The following is a 22901-nucleotide window of genomic DNA, read 5'->3' on the forward strand; positions in this document are numbered from 1 at the left end:
GAATGTTGCCCAAGGACACATTGACATGTTGACTGCAGGGGCTAGAGATTAAACTACAGACTTTCTGATTGGGGGACGACAGCTCTAGCTCCTTAGCCACAACCGCCCCAAGTTCTTTTTTTACAAATTCAAAACTTGTTAGCAATGCCATCGGGACCAATTTGGGGTTCCGTTTCTTGCCCAAGGACACTTCGACATATTTACTGCAGGGGCTGGAGATGGAACCCCCAATTGGTGGAAGACCATACTTCCTGAGCCTCAGCATACTCTGACAAGAGAGATAACACTGTCACAGTGTACATTGTCTTAAAACTTGATATTTTTCATACTTAAATAAGTATATTAACTGCCTATGCAAACCTTGCATTTTTGGTTGGATAACAAACAACCTGCTTTGTCATTTAGACAGTCTGTGTTTGCTTTAAACCATGACCATGATTATTTTGTACCTTCTTAAGTGCTTATTTTAACTCGAGATCAATAAACTATTTACACTCCACGGTTTGGAAAGGTGCTAAAATATAATGCTCTGCCAATAAAAACATCAGATCAGAAAACACATACACCAGAGGCCTGTACTACGAAGCCGGTTCAACCTAACCTGGATATGTTTGAGTTAGCCGGTTGGCCCAATCCAAAACATACGCGCTCTCGCTAAGCGGTCCTACGACGCTGGTTATCAAGTGGATCGCTCAAGCCAGCCGTGTCCTATCTAGTTAGGTGCGCGTTCACATGAAAGGGGTGGTATTTGGAGCATTCGACCAATCACAAACATGGACAAGCCGTGTACTGACAGCGCAGCGTCATACTTCCTGAATGAAAAGTGAACTTTAATATTAGTCAAATATGAAGAAGTTAAACTTTAAACATCCATGACTTAAACACTTTATCCAGGATAAAAGCCACATAGCTGCACCTGCAAGGTGAATACAGCTGGTAAAAGAAAAAGCGTTTGAATGCGTACATTAACAGGTTTTATGATATCACTGCCCCGTCCAAGACACGAGTGGATCTGACTTTAATTACATTTGAGATTTAAATACGTTTGAGAAACCGGCTCGAGATACACTTTTTGTTATATTCCATGGAATGCTCTTAACATCCCGATAGCAATGAATATCTTAAGTGCTTTGACAAAAAATCCATACAAAAATGTCATCTGTGGAAGCCGTAATACTGTAAAAAGCACGACCAATCATTTTAGCCGGCGCGGCTAAAATAACTGGATGGCCTACCTGCCTGTCAGCCTTCCATCTGTGCACAAACTTATCTCGTGCCCTCATTGGTCATGTGCGCGTTCGTGTGTGTTGGAGGAGGGGCTCTGTAAGGAAGTGGCAGATTTTCTCCGGTTGTGTATTTTCAAATTCTAGCGATCTCGAGCCGGTTTCTCAAACTTACCTACCCCACCTTTAATGTGTTGCTTAAAATAATACTTCTGCATACAGTATGTGACACTGTGAGTGTTGCACGGCCAGATACGGCTCAAGAAGCTGACTCAAATAAGGAAATATATGATACATTATGATGTGATATGATATGAATGATAATGGGACACATCGACGTCTGCACTCACAGTGCCGCGGACTGTACTTAATGTTACTCTGATCCGGTTACTTATGTTGTGGCAGATATTTAAGTAAGCTTTCTTAATGCTAATGTTATAATAGTCAGATTGCTCTGAAGATGGGAGGGGATATTCTATTCATTTTCACGTTCACACAGTCAGTTGATTTTTGCCGGCCGTCTTTCCTGCAACGGCAGTTTTTCTGTATTTCCTCTATCCTGTAATATGACTTGATAGCTTTAAACTCCGCACACGGAGCTCTGATTGGTCAGCAGGCGGTGCTTTCACTGAGTTGATCTCTTAGCCTGGAACCAAACCTGCTCCGGAGCAGGTTTGGTTCCAGGATAAGTTACCATGGAGATCTAGCCCGCTAAAAAGAGCCCAAATCCCTAACCCTCCCTAACCCTGCAAACATATTTTTCTTAAACACACAACAAATAAATGAGGATATTGGCACAAATATCTAATGTCTTTCTCTCTCAAAGGAGCAAATATAACTTATTATGTTACTTACATTAGCAGGGAAGTAAAACAAAAAAAAATTAATAATAATTAAACCGTTTCTCTTTCAAGTGCAGGAAAAAAGTACTTACTGGCAGAAATTCATGAGGTTTGTGAACGTGTGGCCATTCTTTATGCCTGACTTCCTTATCAAATCATTTGGGTTTCAGTGGCTGCACAGGCCCACTTGCTTTTCTATTTACTTTTTGCCACCAACCACCACCACCCCCCCCCCCCCCCCCCCCCCGATGCTCCAATCCATGAACCAAACAAGCCTCACACTGATTGGATTGACTGAGATCCAATCAAATAAAGGTACTCTTATGTGACCAGATTTAAAAAGCACTCACATTCACACAACTGGCATGCACAACTAAAACCCCCCCCCAATTTAAATGCATACTCATCCTCACACACGTACGCTTGTTCCATCATGCATGACGACCCCCCCTTTCACAACTCACACCCACAGTCTTTCACCGTATGAGTGCATTATGGGAAATCTGCCTTCTGGAGGACAAAATTACATCACGGCCTCCGCCAGCTTGCCGGGGCCCCGCTCGCCAAACCTAGTTACTGTGGTAACGGCAGTGGAAAATTAAAACAAACCCTCGCAGGAGTTCAGAATATTATGGAGATTTCAAAAGCCAAGTTCAAGTTGTGAATGAGTTATGAGAAGGGGAGAGGTGGGTGGGGTGTTGGTATATTTACACATGGTCTAATGGTCATGCATAAAGAGGATCAAAAAGAGTGATGGATTCTGGGAGTTTTTTTAAATTGACATAACATTCACTAGTGCGCTGTGACTGTATTCTGTCTGCAAATGTAACCTCACCTAAATCACTTGGGCTTAGACAACCACTGTGACATCACTGATTAGGGCGCGGCTAAACGTTCTTGAAACTTTCAAATTAAAGAGGAGTGAAGTGGCAGCAACATTTCTGAGGGGCAATTCTCTTGGTCTACTGTTACCAGCAGTTCTATCCAAATGTGCAAGATGTTGCTTCTCTGGTGTCTTTAAATGCTCCTTATAAAGAAGTTGAAATATTGTTTCCAGGTGTTCCCCTCTGCCAAAGAGTTTTAAAGCCCCTTTATGTAGATCTTAAAGTAATTTAATTTATTTTTAATTGGATGGCATAGGTATTTGCTTAGCATAATTAAATGAGACAGCAGGGGCACCAAAGACTACAGGGTTGAAGGGGATCTTTTCCTACTTCCATTAGTTTTCCACTTTTTTGACATGAAAATAATTTTAAAATAAACCTAAACTATGCAATATTAAAGGTCACCTATCATGCTATTTTTAGGCAATAGCATAGGTCTCAGATATATAAAAATATATAAATAACATGTCTATGAAGTGTTTTGCTCAAAATACCAAACAGATCACCCATTCTAGCCATGCCTCATATCCCTCTATTTCACTTCCTGTTTCAAAAGTGCTGATTTGGGGTATAAAGCTTTTTAAAAAAAAGGAGGGGGCTGAGCTCATGCGGGAGATGCTACCGGCAGATTCTGAAACAGTATGGAGCTCAAAGGCTTTCTCTTTTGCCGGTTATACCACAAGGTGAGTTCCTTTTTATTTCCTGCTTCTTCACACACATGCTCTCCAGTACAGGTTAGCTCTGAGTGTTAGCGATGCTAATGTAAACATGCACCGACCATATTTTACGTCCAAAACAGTCGGGCATTGTTTCTGATAGCAACGTTTCTGATAGGGCCGTGGGTGTCAAGCCAGCCTACATTTCCGATATTACGTCATATCGGACGCAAATCTGGATCAGCTCCGTGGTAGCCCCGTTCTTAGAGATTTGGGTATGGAAGAAAAGAGAGGTTTTATTTTCTGACGCTGTGTGAGTTCCCTGACACACATACATCTTCATGTCTAAAAGACATAAAAAAGTGCGTTTTGCATGATAGGTCCCCTTTAAGCCAACGGTGGCTTTAAAATATTCATATTAGCCTTTGTAGACTCCAATGTATTTGTGTGTCATTTGGCTAAATTACCCGTGGTAATATAGGTACTATTGGCTGCTTGAGACTCACCCCATTGGCTCTGCTCATGGCCTGGTAGTAGATGCTGTAGCTCTTGGCCGGGGACAGCGGGGGATTCCAGAAACCTCCGTAGCTCTTGTTGTCTCCCACAGTGAAGGGCTGTACCACTGTGAGGCTGGATGGGGGCAGTTCGGCAGCGATGTAGTAGGGAGAGTCCAAGATGGAGGCATTGCGGAAGCTGACAGGGGCGGAGAAACACTCTGGGGCTTCGGAGGCGGCGCGGCGGGTCTTTGACTTGCGCTCCTCCTTCACAACAAGCTGGTAGGAGCTGGAAAGACATAAATATAGTTACATTAATACCTTCGACCAGACATATGAAGGAGAAATATGGGTTTTACTCACTGTTATTTAGGCGACATTATTTCCCAATTTGTCATTTCCATTTGGAGCACACATGTATAAGGTTGTAATATGCATGGCACAGGTGGTCTTTGTTGGAGGCCATTGTCCTTTAAACTCTTAAACTGGTGAATTATAAATTAAATAAAGCCTTTTTCACCTAAAAAGTGATTGGTTTGATCTGACGATTACACTTGTGCCCATTATCCAGATCCTAAAGAGCATTTATCTTTTAAAATATTTAATTTCCAAAGTGCTCACTAACCATTTGGCAATTAAAGCATTAGCAGAAGAGTGCTGAGGTCCGTAGAGAATTTGCAGAAAATGCCAAATACACTTTAAAAAGGAGAGTGATTAGTACCAAGGGTCATTTTTTTCCTAAATGGTAGATTTACTTTGGATTTAAAATTGAGCGTTCTTTCTAACAAGGTACATGGCAGATAACTTTTTAGCGCTGACTCAGCATTAAATTATGAGTTAAAAGAAAGATATGCTACATGTTCATACACGTTTTCCATTCTCATGAATGAATCCTGATCTTCATGCACTGGAAAGCTCCCAATGAGACCAACGGGGTCATCACACTGTATGCAAGGTGAAATTGGTAGAAAATACACTTATATGCAGGACTATATGAACACAATGAATGCACATTATTTTGAAAGGAGAGTCAGAGTTGGAAATGAAAAGAAAGTGGAAGAAAGACTTCTCCCCAGACAGTCCTTGAAACAATGTTTAGGAGTGAGTGAGATAGAGAGATATATTGCCATTTTCACTTTTTGTGTGTGTGCGCGTGTGTGTGTGTGTGTGTGTGTGTGTGTGTGTGTGTGCGCGTGTGTGTGTGTGTGTGTGTGTGTGTGTGGTCATTATTTATATGTGTGCATACATAGTATTGTTGTGCTCTAGCAGGTGTGCTCCTGTGTTTGTTCTAACAGGTAGAGGTGGATTTATATACTTAATAGTATATGTCCATGTGAGTGTGTTTGGGGGGGGGGGGCTTTTGCATGTGTGTGTGTTTGTGTTTCCGTTCCACTCTGAGAGGCTTCATGAACGGCTGAGGGCTCCTTTAGCGGTCAGGACAAACGCAGCGGCCCTCCGCAATTACCTCCGTCCTCCATACCAAGAACTCACTTCACAATTATACGCAATTAGGGAAATGTATGTTTCTGTGAAGGGGGCCGCGGCCAATTATCCCCGGCTCCCGTTTGGCAGCTTTCATAAAAGATAATTGCTGATGACCAAAGATGAGTCTCTCTACTGTTTCTGCCTTTCTGGTGAAATATCCATTTCAAAGTAATGGCTTTCTGAGGCTTCACAAGGGATGGTGTGTGTGTGTGTGTGTGTGTGTGTGTGTGTGTGTGTGTGTGTGTGTGTGTGTGTGTGTGTGTGTGTGTGTGTGTGTGTGTGTGTGTGTGTGTGTGTGTGTGTGTGTGTGTGTGTGTGTGTGTGTGTTACATGTGTTTATATGGAATGGTTTTCAATACAGGTTATATTACGTCTTTCTTTGTGAGGACATATTGTAAATGAACATATTTTAAAGTAAGGGTATTTTAAAATTGAGAACGTTTATTGGTTAAATCAAGATATGATTTGTACTTCTTTAAATAGTTGTGGCTTTGTTGTCTGAAGTAAAAAGGCTGGGGCCAGTGGATGCATTATATGATGGTAAAATAGGTAAATGCATTATGTGTGTTGGTGTACAATCCTAATCTTGTATGTGGTTGGTCATTTTATTTCTAACGTGTAATGTAATGAGTTTGCGTTGATCACCTCTGTACATCAATATACATCAGTTTAGTTTGTACTCTACGCGCAGCCATGTGTGATTTTGTGTGTACTTGTATGTCTATTTATGTTTTTTCAACGTGCAAATGTGTAAAGAAACCACAGGTGTTCTTAAAGAATGCTTTCTCGAAATTCATCCATTTCCTATACTTTTCTTATAAAGGGAGAATTTAAAATGCACATTATTTTAAGTGAGCGTATAAAAAAACGAGTGTTTTGGGAAAATTTGAAAATGTCTACTGGTTTTTATTTCTTCAAAAGGCTGTTTGATATTTAATTTGTCGTAAGGTAAGGGGCCGATGGATACATTATATTATTAAAAACACATTGACGCAAGGAGTGTATTTGTGTACATGTGCAAGTCTGGTCCAGTGTTTGTTTCTTTGTGTGCAAACATAATTTAAACATGAAAGTGTTTGCTCATTACCTGAGTGTTCCTGTCTTCATCTGTGTAGTATGTTATTATAAAACATCTGCAGACATGTGCCTGCATGTTCTACAGTTAAAGTAATGTACTTTGCATTTGTTCAACATGTGTTGACATCGAGTTAGCCTTTACAGCTGTTTCCTCTGTGAATGTATGTGGATGCACATATGTATGCATCTGAGCATGTGTGCAAATGTGTGTATGTACATATGTGTGTGTGTCTCAACCCCAGCAGCTGCTCCTCATAGCTCAGCCCTTTGTGTAAACATTCCTCATGTAAGCTCCAGTACTGGAGATGCTGGGATCTTCTCCGAATTAAGAAAAAAAACTATTCCTGCAAAAAGCATTAGCGTGCATACTAACCGGATGCCTTTCCCATGCTGCCCCATGATGCATCTGTTGGCACTTACAACATGTAATACTTGCACAAAACACACATAATAAGCAAACATGTAAAGGGGCTTATCTCAGGCTGATAAACACAAAGATTTTGGACTGCGGCCCAATTCAACAAGAGTTATATTTGCCATATGTGTGTGATACACGGCAAGATATGGAATGGGATTTACACAAATGAACACTAAAACTATTGACCCGCACTCACATTAATCAAATCCCTTTCCCCAAGTCTAAATTGAAGTGATATATATTCTCCACACACCCTTGTCAAAGCTGTATTTCCCTAAAGGCAACGGCAGAATTATGTTCTCCCCTACACCAATGAAATGGATGAGATCACATGTTCAAAGTGAACTTTTAATTAAAAAACATGCAGGCTGAAAAAAATTGAAATGAGAGTGGAATAAATTAGCCGTGTGTCCATTTTAAAACAAAAGTGCAGTGGACTGGGACTTGAAGGATTAAGTAGCAGTCTGTGTTTTTAACTTTTTATATAATTTCCTCACTCTTTTTCTTTCAAATGTAATTTATATCAAGGAGGAACCTGTGCTTTGTACTACCACTTCTGTAGATTTGACTGATAAACACCTAATGCAATTTTGAATCATGATGAGTGGCTATTTATTAGACGACATATTACGCTCATTTTAGGGTTCCCTAACATGAGCGGTGGGAGAGAAGCTTTTACAGGGAACTTGGGGTTTTATCCTTTGCAGACCATTTCAATGAACACACACCTATATAACACACTGCAGGAAAGGGAAAACCCTAAAATGCAGAATAGGACCACTTTCAATGACTACACAAGTTGTTGTGTTGCCATTGTATGCCACTAATGGGTTTACGTGACGATCACTATCGCATGTTTGTTTGTGTATTATGTGAAAATCCTCCTTATCTTTAACCATTAAAACTGTGTTTATCCCCTTTTTGCCAACAAGCTCTCCACAGGGTGCTTCAATTAAAGCAGCAAGTCTTAAGGGACAGGATAACCAGGGTGTCCATCAGACAGAGGAAGTACTTTCTGTTTTGAGTCTCCATAAAACTGTGGCTATAGCAACAAGTGACTAACGGCAACACGTGCCACGGCTACATCTATACAAAAGTGTCCCATTCTTTGAGTGCCTTTGCATACAAATTAGACTTATATGTGTGAGTGATTTTAATGGCTTTAAAAGAGACCCTTGAGGAAGACAAGAGTAGGGAAAGTGGATGGAAATAGGGAAAAGAAAGTGAGGGGGCAGAGAGGAGAGGACAGAAAAGTTAAGGAGAGGAGAGAAGAAGAAAAGAGAATAAAGGAAGGAAGGAAGAGGAGATCCCCCGAGGATGAGGGAGGAGAAGAGGAGAGAGATGAGTGATGATGGAGGGGGCGAGAGAGGAGAAAAAAAGAGAACGAGGAGGAAAGGAGAGAGAAAGAAGAGGGAGGTGTCTCTCGAGTCTTCTCTCCTCTGACCTCTCTCTTCTCCTTCTCCCTTCTCTCTCTTCTCTCTAGAAGGAGGGCTTCCTTCTCGTCCACTTGGGAGAGGAGGAGACGGTTCGGGAGGGGGTCCCTCTGGAAGGAACTAAGATGCGAGAAGGGTTCGAGAAGCTTCTCTTTCGGGAGAGGAGAGGAGAGGAGAGGAGAGGAGAGGAGAGGAGAGGAGAAATGAAAAAGATGGAAGAAAGTGAGTAGGAATACATTGAAGGGGGAAAAGGAGAAAGAAGATAACAGGATAACAAACGGGAAAAGTGTAAATATAAAGAAAAAAATAAGGAAATAAATTACGTGATGGGTGCTCCACGTGATTGGGCGGGCTTCAGCAGGATGGTGATGGTGGTCTCCGTCTCGTTCAGTGGAGCCTCGGACTCATACTCTGGCATCATGGGGGCTAATGGGGAAGGAAATACAATGACATTTGAGAAATGAACATTTAAAAGCAATGTATTATTAACGTATTACTTACATGTTCAGAAAGTCACAAAGTATCAAACCTAACAAAAATACCATCATTGGCTGTAGCTGAAGAATAGGATTGTTTAACATCAGTTGGGAAAAACTGTTAGAAACATAATGACCCTTCTCATTTCCCTCAACCTAACAGGTACCTTTCAAAAAAGGTATAGAAGGCCTATAGACATGATATAACGTTAGTTTTATCAAACTAAAGTGACCATTATGTCAAAGGGCCACATGGGAATGCAAAGGAGAAACAAGGGAAACAACCTCTTTAGCCCTGAGCCTGTTTTTCAGGCCTCAGGCTCGAAAATGACATTCCCAGAACAAATGACTATATCTTCACTTCTAAAAGGGGAAAATTAATAATCTTTTTTCTCAAAGTAATGATAAACCTGTGAGTTGGATGTAGAAAAGTCAGAATCAATATAGATTTATTTTTATTTTAAAGTAAATTCAGATTGAACACAGTAAAATAATAATAATAGTAAATTATAGTGTCCGTCCAAAGAAAAAACATTACTTATAGTGAGAACCACGCTTGAATGATGGGATGGTAGACTAAAAGCTTTAGGAATCCAAACTATAACATGTAATAAGTACCCTGTATCAATATTGATGCAAAACAAGTGACATTTGACCTTTTTAGAGAGATTTAGGAAAGAAAACCACTTCTGGGGTTATTTGGGTGTATTTTCCATATCTCTGGCCCCCCTCGGTCAATTTTGATGATTGACACCTCTTTTTAACAGTTAGAGCCAATAGAATCGAGGGGAAGTTCCTAAAATCCATCTAAACATTACCCATTGGTGAATGAGTGATGCATAGCCAGAATGCCCTGGAACCGGAAGCTGTCATACACTCTCGTAGCAGCTAATATGAAATCTCCGTGATTGACATAAATATGAAGATGGATTATCAGTAATCATTTCAAAGTGACACAGACACATTGGATGAACCTATGGATTAACCTTCAGCAGCGTTTTTATCGTTTTAATGCCATTGAACACAACTTTTGATCAGAACAACAGCAACGGTAAGACTTATTTTCCGATTTGGTCCTGTAAAGCTAATTTTGTTGTTGTTGTTTGTTGTAATTTAGCCGCGAGTTCTGATCGCTCAGTGGTGATACTTATATGTCTGGAATCTGTGGAATCTCAGCTTGCTAATCGGTATCTTGTTTGTGCAGATTTGATAAGTAATAAGGGTATTTTAACGTGAGTTCTGTGCTAGTGTGTTAGCATTTTTTCGCTCAGGGCTAATTCAGAGTCTTTGTTATTACCCTTATGTTTCGTTTTGCTAAAAATGGTTGATATTGTCTGATAGCTGAGTTTCTTCCCGTTAAGTGGATATGACACATTCATAGTTTATTAAATGTTAAGAAGCCCTCAGACGCTGTTTCTTGCAAGATGTTGCGTTTTTCCCCCGCCCGCGGGGCCGTGGGGTTTAACTGTGTAAGGACACATTTACCAGAAGTGATATAAACATTTCTATGTGACATAACACCAGACTTTTTCTGGTTAGTTTATTAAAAAAATATGTTTACATGTCAAGGCAAATCATACCATATTCTTCTGAGTCATTGGAAAATAAAAGGAGGATTTGTTTGCTTACAAATGCTAAATCCACATTTAAATAGAAATACAGACCAATATATTATATAAAGCTTTAAAAAATCACATCGATAAATCTGTTCTGGCTCTGACCTTTTTGGTTATTTAGTTTTGTCATTATATCATCAAACTTGACAACAGTGATCCTCTGGGGTATTTTAGAGACTCAAAGATGGATCTATGATTCACTCAGAAGACATTCAATATGTTAATGTTCACATTTGTCATGCACTCGTAATGAAGGTGCAGCATTAGTGCCTGTCGGAGTAAAACATCAACACTTTTTCCCTGATTGGTGTGGCATTTAGGTTATTAACAGCCCAACCCCCCCCTCGTTTGTATATCCATCTCTAAGTGTCTGCATCATTTAATTGAAATATCTTCATCCTTCACCCTCTGAATGAGATAATGAAGATTGGGGATGACGTGGCATTTGGAGGGAGACGTCTCTGTTATGTGTGGAAGTGCCATGTTTTTGTTGCCTCTTAGCAACGTTAAGATTTGAAGGGAAGATGGAGGAATGGAGGCTCAGTGGAAAGGTCATGCAACAATCACTGTAGGTGCTGACGGATAGCAGTAATGACATGCTGATGACACACTCAGACCGCAGTCCTCACACTGTCAGGATTCAGTGGTCAAACATTGGTTCTCTTAAATTATTAAATTAAATTATTATTAAATTATTATATTACATTTACTAGTTACTTTAAAAAAATTGTAGTCTGTTCCCTAATCTACGTATTACAATATTAAAGTAACTTCATTACTTTCCTTTACTTTTATATGGAAAAGGATTAGAGACACATGTGAATATTCTTTAGAGATCTGACCAAAAGCTACTTTTTGTTTCTGAGATTAAAGTCAGAACAAAAATAATAATAATAATCACATTTGGTCAGGTATCAAAGGAAAAAATTGCATTTGGCCCTTATCATATTCGGTAATGTTGCATTTCCTTAACATCAAACATTCAATAAATACATTCAACTTTTGACTCAAGACTTTTTTCACTCTGGTGAAATGTGTGAAAAGTAGTAATGCGAAAATGTATTTGAAATCTTCTAAAAATGATTACTTTTTTAAACATCCCAATAATCTGATTACATCTTTGTATGTATCTGTAGGGATATAATGACATTATCCCATTACATGTATTCCATTTCTTCCAGAGTCTTTCAGTGGTGTAGCTCAGTGGACAGTCTGGGCATCAGCACGGCTCATATTTGGGTTTAAGTCACACATTTTCTGGAGCCATTCATATTTTGAAAATATATTTCCCTAATGGTTAAATGTGACATGTGTAGCATTTATTTCAAATATATACTGGTACAATTAGTGAAGAAGAAGTGGCCACAGAGCAGTTTCAGGACTGAATATGTTTAACTGGATTAATATGGAAATATGCAAGTTGAAAATATCTTGTCTGCTCAGCAGAGATTTATGCCGTTACCTCTGCTTTATATCACAAGTCCTTTAAATCGAGTGACACTTGCAGTAATGTTATGAGATTATTACACATGAAAGTGATAAACTCTCTTTGGATTATCAAAGGGAACAGATATCTGATGTTGTTGGACTGAAAAGATTTTTAAATAACATGTTTGACAAATAGATGCAGAAGTCGTTAAGTGCGCCTTCTCTAATAAAGTTGTACTTAGGATTGTATAAACTAGTACTTTTGGCAACAAATATAAATAAAAAAAGCTGTAATGTTTCTGCAAATATATTGATTAAAGAAGAAGAAGAAGAAACAATAATAAAAGACATTCTGTGAAGAAGATGCAATCGGATATGCCATTTAGGAATGGATTATTAGAGAAAGGTACATTTTTAAAAGTGAGAAAAAGATAGGAAGAAAGAGACTAGAAATAAATGTCTGAAGGGTGAGTCAGAGAAATAAAGGGCAAAGAGAGACGACAAAGAAGAAAAAGGTGAAGGGTTGTTATTTTGAATCAATCATTCTGTCATTTGAACAACAAGGAACACCCTTCACAAAATAATAGTCCTCTTGTTCCACAATGAAGAAATGCTTCAACATGGGCGGGGAATATTACAGTTCTTGCCACCAAAGTTGAAGGTTTTTCTTTTCTTTGGAGGTGCCATTGGCTAGGGCTGTGCGATTATGGCAAAAATCATAATCACGATTATTTGGGTCAATAATTGAGATCACGATTATTAAATACGATTATTCATTGACTTTGAAAAAATCAATTTATTGAACTTTAAAACAAATACAAATAATAATTTGAACAGTATCTTTTTAACTGTTGATTACCCTGAACGTATAATTCAACTGAAAAACCAATACAAAAATAAATAAAATAAATGATACATTTAAATAAATAATACCAAAATAATAAATACCAATAAACAAGATCAACAAATATTTTGGAGCGCACTTCCCCAAGCTACTAAACATATATAAATATGATAAATACAAATAAATAAGACTAAAATTAATGAGATCAAATATGTTGCAGTGCACCGTCACAACCTAGCAAAGCTAAATAATTGTTTTTTTCGATTATGTTGTTTTCGTAATTGTGGCAGGCCAAAATCGTAATTGCGATTAAAATACGATTAATTGCACAGCCCTACCATTGGCATTTGCTATGTGCTTAGGCAGATGACAACAGAGGGACACAAATGTAGTGGAACAAGTCAGACTAACAAAGACACAAACAACAAATAGACAGAAAGGTACATCCATAGAGAAACTGACATACCAAGCCACCACCTGGCCAACAAAACAAGCCTCCAGCGTCTCCTGTATCTCATGTTGTTGTTATAAGAAGCATTAGTGTGCCAAAATGTCTTGGTTTGATTTGAGAGCAAAGATCAAACAAATGTCACCACCAAATAACGGACAGACAAATAACAAATGATTTACTGAATGATTTCACATCCAAGTATTTGTACCTGCTATCTTGGTGCTGATGCGGGTGGTGACTGGTGGACCGAAGCCCTTGTTGGTGGAGGCTTTGAGGGTGAAGAAGTACGTGGTTCCTGGGTAGAGGCCTACGAACAGATGATGGGTCTCGTTCCTCAGCTTGAACACCCGTCCCCTCTGGGTTGTCAGATCAGCGCTGGGGTCAAATGAGCTCAAGGCCTTGTAGGTAATCTTTAGGAAAGAGGAGACAAACAGTTTAATAGATATTTAAGCTTAACTCTGTTGTGTGTAATACATTTACTTTTCTTCATTCTAGTGCATTTTAGTTTTGGTTTTGCAGATAATGTCTTGTCACTCTTGACAAGACATTTTACTGCTTACGGCTTACATCAGCTCTCTACAAGGTAAAAGTAATACAATTGACTAAATGTTGGTCATAGAAGCAGTCACTTCAGAAGCATTGTTTTCACAAAGCTAATGTTTTATTATAAGCTATAATGCAGTAATTATCATTTATGTGAGTTAATATTTCACAAACTTTCTCACTCAACCATGTGACTCTGAAAAGAAGGGATAGTCTTTGTAGCAGCCCGTTAACATCCACGTTTGTGCGGCAGAGCACCACTAAAGCCATTCTGCTGCACTGAAAACATTCAAAGTGGTGCAATCAGTTATTATTGATCTGTAAAGTGCCATGAACAGTTGTTGTGGCCAACGTGTAACAAGTTTCCTAACCCTAACCCTTACAACTTTGCCATTCATTTGCACTGTTGGTCAATCAATTCATTGTTAGGACTTTTGTGGCCACAGTATTTTCCACAACTGATGGAAGAGAGTCGAGTGTGAACCAAAATAAGTTCAGGTTTAAAATAATAATACCACAGTTACTCTTTATATCAGTAGTTTCATCAATCCTAATCTTTTGAACAGCCAGAATGTTTAACACTTGATAATTAAACTAGATTTCTAATAATCAGATTTTGAGACGAACTAAAGGTCAAATGACTGCTCAGCTTTGGTAAATTGAACAATATTCATGTCTTTCTGTGCAATATTATATCCATTTCATTTACATTTTTCAAAACAAGTTTGACCTCCCAAACACCTCCAAGACAAATCTATTTTGGAGTTGAAGTGGTGTTTGGCCCTTTGCTACAGGTCAGTGATTCACCACTTGATTTCCACTTTGAGACTGGAACAAATTGAGCAAATCGACCCGTGGCCACTAAACTGGCAGAGGCACTTCAATAGTCATTCTTTCAAAATAACTGTCAGTGTCTGTCGAGATGTTGCTGCTGGCAAGTTTCAACGATGCACAACTGTCAATGACTCACACGGAAACACCAAAACAAACAGTCACACGCAGTAAAACACTGGAGGACAGCAGTCATTGTGAATGACAGTCATTACAACAGAGTCAAACACATTCATAGCAATTCAACCCCAAACACAGTTTAGCCCTTCATAGAGCATGTGTGTGTTTTTTTCTGTCAACATGTCTGAGTGCATTTCAGTTTTTCATTCAGCCCTCTGGTGAAAATAAAAATACAAGATATAAAAAGTGTGAAGGCAAGGTGAGAATGAGTGAGGGAGGTAAGGAAAAAGAATTGATAAAACAGAGACAGACAACATGAATGAACCAGAAGGCACTCGCTGGAGCGGAAACCACCACCAACGCAAAAGGAAAAAAAAAACTTCCAGGGCTATAGCCTCTGGATCGGCTCATGTTTCCTGCTGTTTGTCTTCCAGGTTAGATTTCTTGAGATAACAGAAAGTGAGGGCAACACAGACTGCAAACTAGGAGTTCCCAGAAGAAAACTTTTCCACCTGCATGAGTGGAGCATCAATACGACTGTATGCTTACAAAAACAGAACATATCCAAAAAACCACATCTCTTACTCTCAACCCCACCAATCTTATCCAAATGTATTGGTTATCATCTGGGATATTATAGCTATCAATAGACCAACACAAAAAGATGTGTTCCAAGTTTAAAGTATAGCACAGTAACATATACAACGACAGAACTAGTCAGCAGGATGCAGAAATACTGTCAGAGAGCCAACACAACCAATAGAGAGAGAGAACGAGAACTGTTCAAATGCACCAGAGCTCTAATAGTGTAGCTTTGCTGTACACTGTTTCCCCATCTACCCATGTTTCTTCTGCACCCTTCTCTGGCCAGTCCACAAAGGCCAACCTGCCCAAGGATATATCTGAAGACAGTGTTTCCATTGATGGAATAACAAGTGTTTAAGATGGAGGTTTGTGTAAAATGGGTACCTTGGAGGCTGGAGGTAATATGTGTGTGTACTGTAAGTGTGTGAATCTGTGGCGGTGAGGCGGTGGGAGGAAGATCTCAGACTTCACACTCACAGACGTCGGGCGGCCCTCATCTCTCCATTAGCGGACTCAAATGGAAAGCACTGACAGCTGGGTGCCTCAATTTGACTCGGCCTGCAGGCTGAAGTGGTGATGTGCCAATGTGTGACTATGTGTGAGGGTGTGTTAGAGAGAGAGAAAGAAGAAGCAATAGGAAATCCAAAGTTGAAGATGCAGAGAAAAGAAAGACATGAATAAAGAAACTGGAGTGAGATACAGTGGAAACAAACCTCTATTGCACTGGATGTTCTGGTTCCAGAGACATACAGGTATGGTAGTGGCCAGGGGCCTCATTTATAACGCCTTGCGTAGGATTGACGTAGGAAGGTTGCTTACGTAGTACAAAGCACAAAAATAGGTACATAAATGTTCCGCCATTTTCCGATTCACAAAACATTGCGTACCGGCAAGGGAAGTGCGTACGGCACTCCCTACGCCTGTTTCCCTTGATAAATCACAATCGACTCGTAACGCCCATATTTGCCTATACATAGTCAAAGAAACGCCCATTCATTCATTCATTTTGACTGACTGCATGAAGAAGATCGCAGGAAATGACGATAGAACAGCTAAAAAAGACATCTCACACCGTGTCAGATTTTGGTTATTTTGGGGAGGTCGAGATAAATCATATTGTTTGGTGGATGCAGTTTGAACCAGAGTAGCAGCATGGAGGTCGGATCGTCACCAAAATAAATAAATAAGTGGTCCGAAAAAAGTTAATGACAAAAAAAATACACATAACCTTCCTCAGGCAGTGTGTTTGTACCGGGGACAGGAGACCCCCCCTTGATGAGAAACTAAGAAATGATGGGGGAATCCCTCCGGAGTGGAGTCATGACGACTGGATCTGAATTATTTTTGTTGTATTTGGTGGTTTGTGTTCCAGCTGTCGATCAGCAACTATATATCCATAATCCACCAGTTAAAGGAAATACAATGTGTTGTGTTATATTAGCTGTACAATTTACCACGGTGTTCTTAGTTTCCATACCTCCTGTGTTTTACGAGCGACTTATCAAGTCTTGGCAAACGGCATAAAACACGATTAAACGTGATAGTATATAAAACCATGCTCGTATCTACAACCTATAGAAAAGCAAAACGGCGTCAGTTTAGACGTAATTCTGTCCTCCTGCTTACCGCATCATTTATGAGAAAACATTTCATAACATTAACACAACATATTCGAGGTGGTTTTAAATAGCATATCCGTATTTATTTATTTCTCCAAGTTATGTTTTTGTGTACACTGAGGAGTCTCAAACAGGCGTTTGTTTAATCATTTTAAGATTGGCTTTAATCAATGTTTGAAAATGAATTCTTCATATTTGATAAATGAGAGGTAACATTTTATTTATGGTATTATTTCCACATATTTCTCTCCATTCTTCCTTCTGCCAACGGTGTCGCAGTTTCTCGTCTCTCCCGTTGTTGTGCTTAGTGCGTACGCATGGGTTAGAGTTTGCGTGGAGGACAGCACATTTTCCCGTCAAGTTAGTATTTTATAAATCGCAAACATTGCGTAGAAACTGGCGTACGCCATTTTTTGAGCGTATATCCCTTTATAAATGAGGCCCCAGGTCACTTGTTTGATGTCTGATTTCACAGACTTTACATTCAAGTTTTGCATCAGTGGTGAATTATCTGTGCTAATAGATGTAATGTGTTTGTTGTATTCATAGGAGCTAAAAACACAGCTCAATGAGCATTTCAGTTCATTTCATTGCCTTAGGCTTTCGTTCATGTATCTTCTGATACTCATAAACCATTGCTTGGGGTATTTTGTTGGAGGTTATTCTGGATAACTTTGTGTTAGAGAACTTGAGGGCGATTCACAATAGCAGCCATTAAAATGGCTGTCCTACTTGCTAAAGGAATCTAAAGAGATCAAGGCCCCTAGTTGCACATGAGTGTATAGAGCTATGATGGGTATAGGGCAAACAAGATAAAGGAATCCATCAATAGAGAAGTCTTTATTCTCAAAGTCAATACATGAAAGATATGTGTCCTTAGGATTTGGAGCAGCTGAAGCTCATGCGGTCCTTGAGAAGGACAGTCGTGCCTTCCAGTATTTGTATGAAGGTGAGTTTTGGACAAAGAAATTCAGCAAAAGTGAATTATGTAATGCATTCGGAGTGCACAATGTTCAAATTATTTCAAATTTGACATCAATTGAAGCTGATACTACAACCAATCAGATTACGGCTGTATGAAGCGGCGTAAGTAAAGCAACGAGTAAATTGCTTATCATATGAAGGCAGCTTAATTCAGCGAGTAAGTTGCCTTGTTTCAATGAAGTTCTACAATACAAAGTCTTCCTCTATTCTCCTTCTGTTTATTTGACAGTGCTAAGAAAGTAAAACAATGATATAAGATATTCTATAAGTTATCTTCTTTACTTTCCACTAAGTCCCCAGGTACAACGCAGACAGACAACTAAACGCGCTTGGGAGGAACTTGGGACGAAACCTTCATCCGACAGAAGTGTGCAGTCCAAAATGCAGAACAGAACAGCTGACGTCTCCCAGGCCTCACAGTTGGCCTGGCTGGTGGAATAAAACATGTTAAATCAATAGCTATTTATACAGACTGGGACTTGGGGGCTAGAACAATAAAATATCATCTATTTCATCTACGCTGCAGTTTTGCTTTGCACATCGATGGCTGTTATTTTACAAGTCATGAATGGCTCTGTATCTTTTTATGGGCTAAACATTCTCTCTGTCTCTTGCTTTTACCCACTCACTCTTTCCCTCTTCCTTTTTCTTTCCATATTATATGCTGGACATTCTCACTGTTTTATCAGTCTTTCCATTGAGTTTACCTTTTTTGGTACACCCCTCTATTTCTCCACTATACATCAATTTGAGTTTGGGTCATAAAGCTCAGGTCTCTCTTTTCACCCCTCCTTCCCCTCTCTTTTCCCTTCTCTCCATTGGAATCGGTAGAGCCATAAAGCTCAGGTTGTTTTATTGGTCAATGAAAAGGCAGGCACGCAGCGGGGCAGTGCATCTTGGGGAATAGAGTGCGAGTCTGTGAGGGATAACTCACCGCAGGGTTGAGGATTGAATTCATGTGTAAGTCGAAGAAAGTAAAAAAAAAAAAGCTTGATAATATATATGTTTTTAAAGTGGAAAGAACATAAAATCGAGATAATGTCACTGTACTGCTTCCTAGTGTGCTCATTCTCAGGTTTATATTTGCATTTTGTTTCTCTGGGACATGTCTCAATGCTTTAATGTTCAAAAAGCTCTTTATTGTTCTCATACTGCCTGTGCTGCAGCGCCTCTTTTCACCCTCTGTCTGAAACCAGAGCCCAGTCTGCTCTGATTGGGTAGGAGGCCGGCTCTGTTGTGATTGGTCAACCATTTAGATATGTCTGTACATAATGGTACATAGTGATGTCATTATGTTACATAGAGTGTCAGAGAGATGTGGGAAAATCCCCCAAATGATAATGGGGCGTTTTAAAAAAAAAGGTATATCATTGTAGAGATTAGTTACAGATCAGTTCAAAGTAGTACGTTTCATCATCATTACATCTTAAAACATCTGTGTTACGTGCTCTTGTTGTTTTTCTCTGTCTCTCTGCTGCGCAGGTACACCTGGCCCAAAGCATTAACATGTACAACTACAGACTTTATGGTCTGTCTAAAAAGACAAAGCAATTGTCAAGAAAAATAGGCAAAGGTGTATTTTCAGAACTGTCATTGCAAGTTATAATAAACCCATTACAATGGTGCCGTATTGGAAAGAAAGGCAATAAACACTGTGCTGTTGTAGGTGTGTGTGTGTGTGTGTGTGTGTGTGTGTGTGTGTGTGTGTGTGTGTGTGTGTGTGTGTGTGTGTGTGTGTGTGTGTGTGTGTTTGCCCAAGTGTGATTGCACCTACCACTGCCTCTGTTTGTCCATGCATGAGATTGATGCTGGTGAATATTAGAAGCCGTAGCTTTTACCTAGCAGCCCTCTTCATCAAACACACCACTGCTGCAGTGTGTGTGTGTGTGTGTGTGTGTGTGTGTGTGTGTGTGTGTGTGTGTGTGTGTGTGTGTGTGTGTGTGTGTGTGTGTGTGTGTGTGTGTGTGCACGGCAAGCATTTAGAGCTGCAGCCAGGTTTTATGGAAATAAACAATGTTTACGAGGCGGCGTTGTGAGATCGGTGTTGTAGAAATGCTATTTCAATTCAGTTTTGTCATTTTCCATTGTTTATTCTCTGTGCGGCTGTGCTTCATTCCTCACTATCTCAGTGTTGCTGTTCTCTGTCATGCTGAATTAAGTAGGAAGTGTGTAAGGTGTTTGTTCTTTCTGTTCCGTTTTATTTTGTTACTATTCACTTGAATACAGTTTCCATGTGTTGACCACCTCTCTACTTTTGAAGCATTTACGGACCGTCCACACAGCAGCGTTAAAAAATCTTGGAACGCTTCTGCCCATTCACTTTGAATGGGGTGACGTCACTTTGCCTCACTTTTCGCCGAACTGCATTGTGGGCAGCAGAGCGGAGATTTTCAGGATTTTCAGAATTCAAAGTTGAACAATGTTCAACTTTTGAAGCTGAGGTGGAAGCGTCAGCCAATCAAATCCCGTGTATGCAAATCTGACAGTTCAAGCGCTAGCCAATCAAACGGCGTGTATGCTGGGAGAGACATACCGCAGGTCATTTCCTCATATTCCAAAACATGGAGGTGCTTTATGACCAGTCCCTATTTACCTACCGGGATACAAACCGGAGGAGCCAGGCATGGAGGGAGGTGGCAGAGACAGTGGTAGGTTTTCGCCTGTTTGGGGAAATAATATCCAGTTTACTTCGGGCTTTTTTGCTTCGTATGTCGGGGGCGGGAGATTCATGTGATTGGTTGTTGGTGCCTTGCTCGCAAAAAATCCCCAAGCTTCAGATACGCCCACCTCCAAGATTTTTTTAACGCTGCTGTGTGGACGGGCCGTAAGTAAGCCTTTCATCCAGAGCAGATTAAAGCACAATAACTCAATGGAGTTGGTTTAACTTTCTGCCCCTAACCTTTGTCGTTCAATTGACAATCACTGTGAAACATTATCTATATAATCCATCCAGTTTTAAACATTACTACATATTAGAATCTGCAAATGTGTTTTGCCCTTTGATTGGTCATCTCTATATGGCACTTAGTCGCATATAACCTTTGTCTTATTTCTTCTATATACTGAGGATCCATTGTTCGAATTGGAAAGGCTATTCATTCCTTTAACCTGCATGTTAAAACATATCCATGAGATAAAAGTGATCCTATGTGTCCTAAACTGACAACAAACAACAAGATGATCCATATTATGGGTTGAAAAAGGATAATTTATTGACGCCACTATACTTTAACGGCAATAAAATCCGCTCTTCACTCATGCACTTAATAAAAGGCAGAACAGTGTATTCAGGTGCTTCGTTCTTTTAACTGACACTCTACATTTAAGTGAGTGTTTGATGGCCTGCCAGCATGTTAGGAGGATTTCTGGCTATGATCCGGATCATAAGGGAGTAACAGGCTTGCATTGTACTCAGAACAGAGAAAACTGCCTTTTTTGGTTCTTCTGAAAATCTGTTAAATAGGAAGTAAGAATACATTCATCCATGTGTGCTTTTTTTGTTCTACCTTTTATGATCTCTTAAGATTAAGTCACTAGACTCATTAGACTCATCTGTGCTGGTTAAGAGATATTAAATACAACGTTGGACTTGATAACTATACTATGAAATTGACCAAAGATACCAAATCAGCTCCAACAAATGTATTTTGATATGTTCTGACTTGCTCACTGATAAGATAAACCTCTAGTAATCCCTGCAGGGAAATGCAGGTGTCTGTTTCCAATATGAAAGAGATAATTGTATACCACCTATCGTGCCCTCTAATGCTGAACGTTATAATTGTATAATAATAAAGAATTACCGAAAGTAAGAGGCGGTTCAATGCTTAACACAGCTGATGAAGAGCCTGAGAAAACAGGTCAACTTCATGCACTACGCTGCCTGAGCTCCAAGGCCAAATGTCTGCTGCCTGTACTGACAGAGAGAAAGAACTGAGCGGGGACAGAAGTAGAGAATTCATAGAATGACTTGCTTAATAATTCTCCTTCACTTTGTATGTCCCACCCCCGGCTTGACAATCAGAAACATAATAATAGTTGAAATATAAAAAACCTTGAAAACCACTTATTTGTCCTCTTCTCCTCTCCTCACCATGTAACCCGGCACCTTCCGCTTTGTTCTGTAACTCGGTAGGCTCCCATTGTCTTAAGTTGCAGAATGTCTGTTTTTAGAAGTTTCTATTTGGGACAGACTGTTCTCCTGCTTCCCGTCTTTAAAATGTCAAGACATTCTGGGTCACTGCGAATAGAAAGGCAAACCAAATGCTATATTGTGTGCACACAATACCACGTTCCAATTTCCCAAAGATAAGCTAACAGCAGAAATAAATAGCAACAGAAAGTCTGATAACATTGTGTGGTCACGCTGCATCTATTGTTGCCATTGATTCTTGATAAGCAAACAGAAGAGAGACAGAGAAATTCAGAAGGATGGCGCGAGATGAGGACTAAATATAGCCTAATACATTTTCCAGGCCATAGTACTGTTCTCTGAGATAAATACACACAAGAAAGAGACAGATATCAAATGAAAAGAAGACAGATGAGCAGCAGCACAACAATAATCAAGCTTCATAAATAGCCAGGCTGTTACTTGCTAACAAAGGCCTCAATCGCTAAATCAGCCGCCGAGAGGGAGGAACGACAAGCTCTGGGAATGAAATGTAGCAAATGACAGGAAACAAGAGCTTTGGAAAGTGCTTGTTTCCTGTCATTTGAAGCCAACTGCGACCGAAGTTCACATCAAAATCCCCAAAAGTATCAAAGAGTACAGAAACTAGGTCCACCCCTGGAAGAGGTGATCAGAGATAAAGCGTTAAAAATCGCAGCAAAGAAATCCGCCCGTGGTGACAGTTTGACGGGAAACGGCCCGAATCCGCATCCGAGTGACA

General features: G+C 39.8%; 1 protein-coding gene across 1 annotated transcript in view; it reads right to left on the bottom strand.

Annotated features, from left to right (window-relative positions):
* Positions 1 to 22901, bottom strand: part of ptprt (protein tyrosine phosphatase receptor type T) — a 350127-nt gene that overhangs the window by 147327 nt on the left and 179899 nt on the right. The window contains exons 12-14 of the mRNA XM_034149943.1: positions 13536 to 13737; positions 8836 to 8938; positions 4112 to 4388 (exon numbers count right to left, since the gene is read on the bottom strand). Coding sequence (XP_034005834.1) covers positions 4112 to 4388; positions 8836 to 8938; positions 13536 to 13737 — 582 coding nt within the window. The remainder of the gene's footprint in view (positions 1 to 4111; positions 4389 to 8835; positions 8939 to 13535; positions 13738 to 22901) is intronic.

The sequence above is a fragment of the Trematomus bernacchii genome, unplaced genomic scaffold (genome assembly GCF_902827165.1).
Source record: "Trematomus bernacchii unplaced genomic scaffold, fTreBer1.1, whole genome shotgun sequence".
In the NCBI taxonomy this organism is placed as follows: domain Eukaryota; kingdom Metazoa; phylum Chordata; class Actinopteri; order Perciformes; family Nototheniidae; genus Trematomus; species Trematomus bernacchii.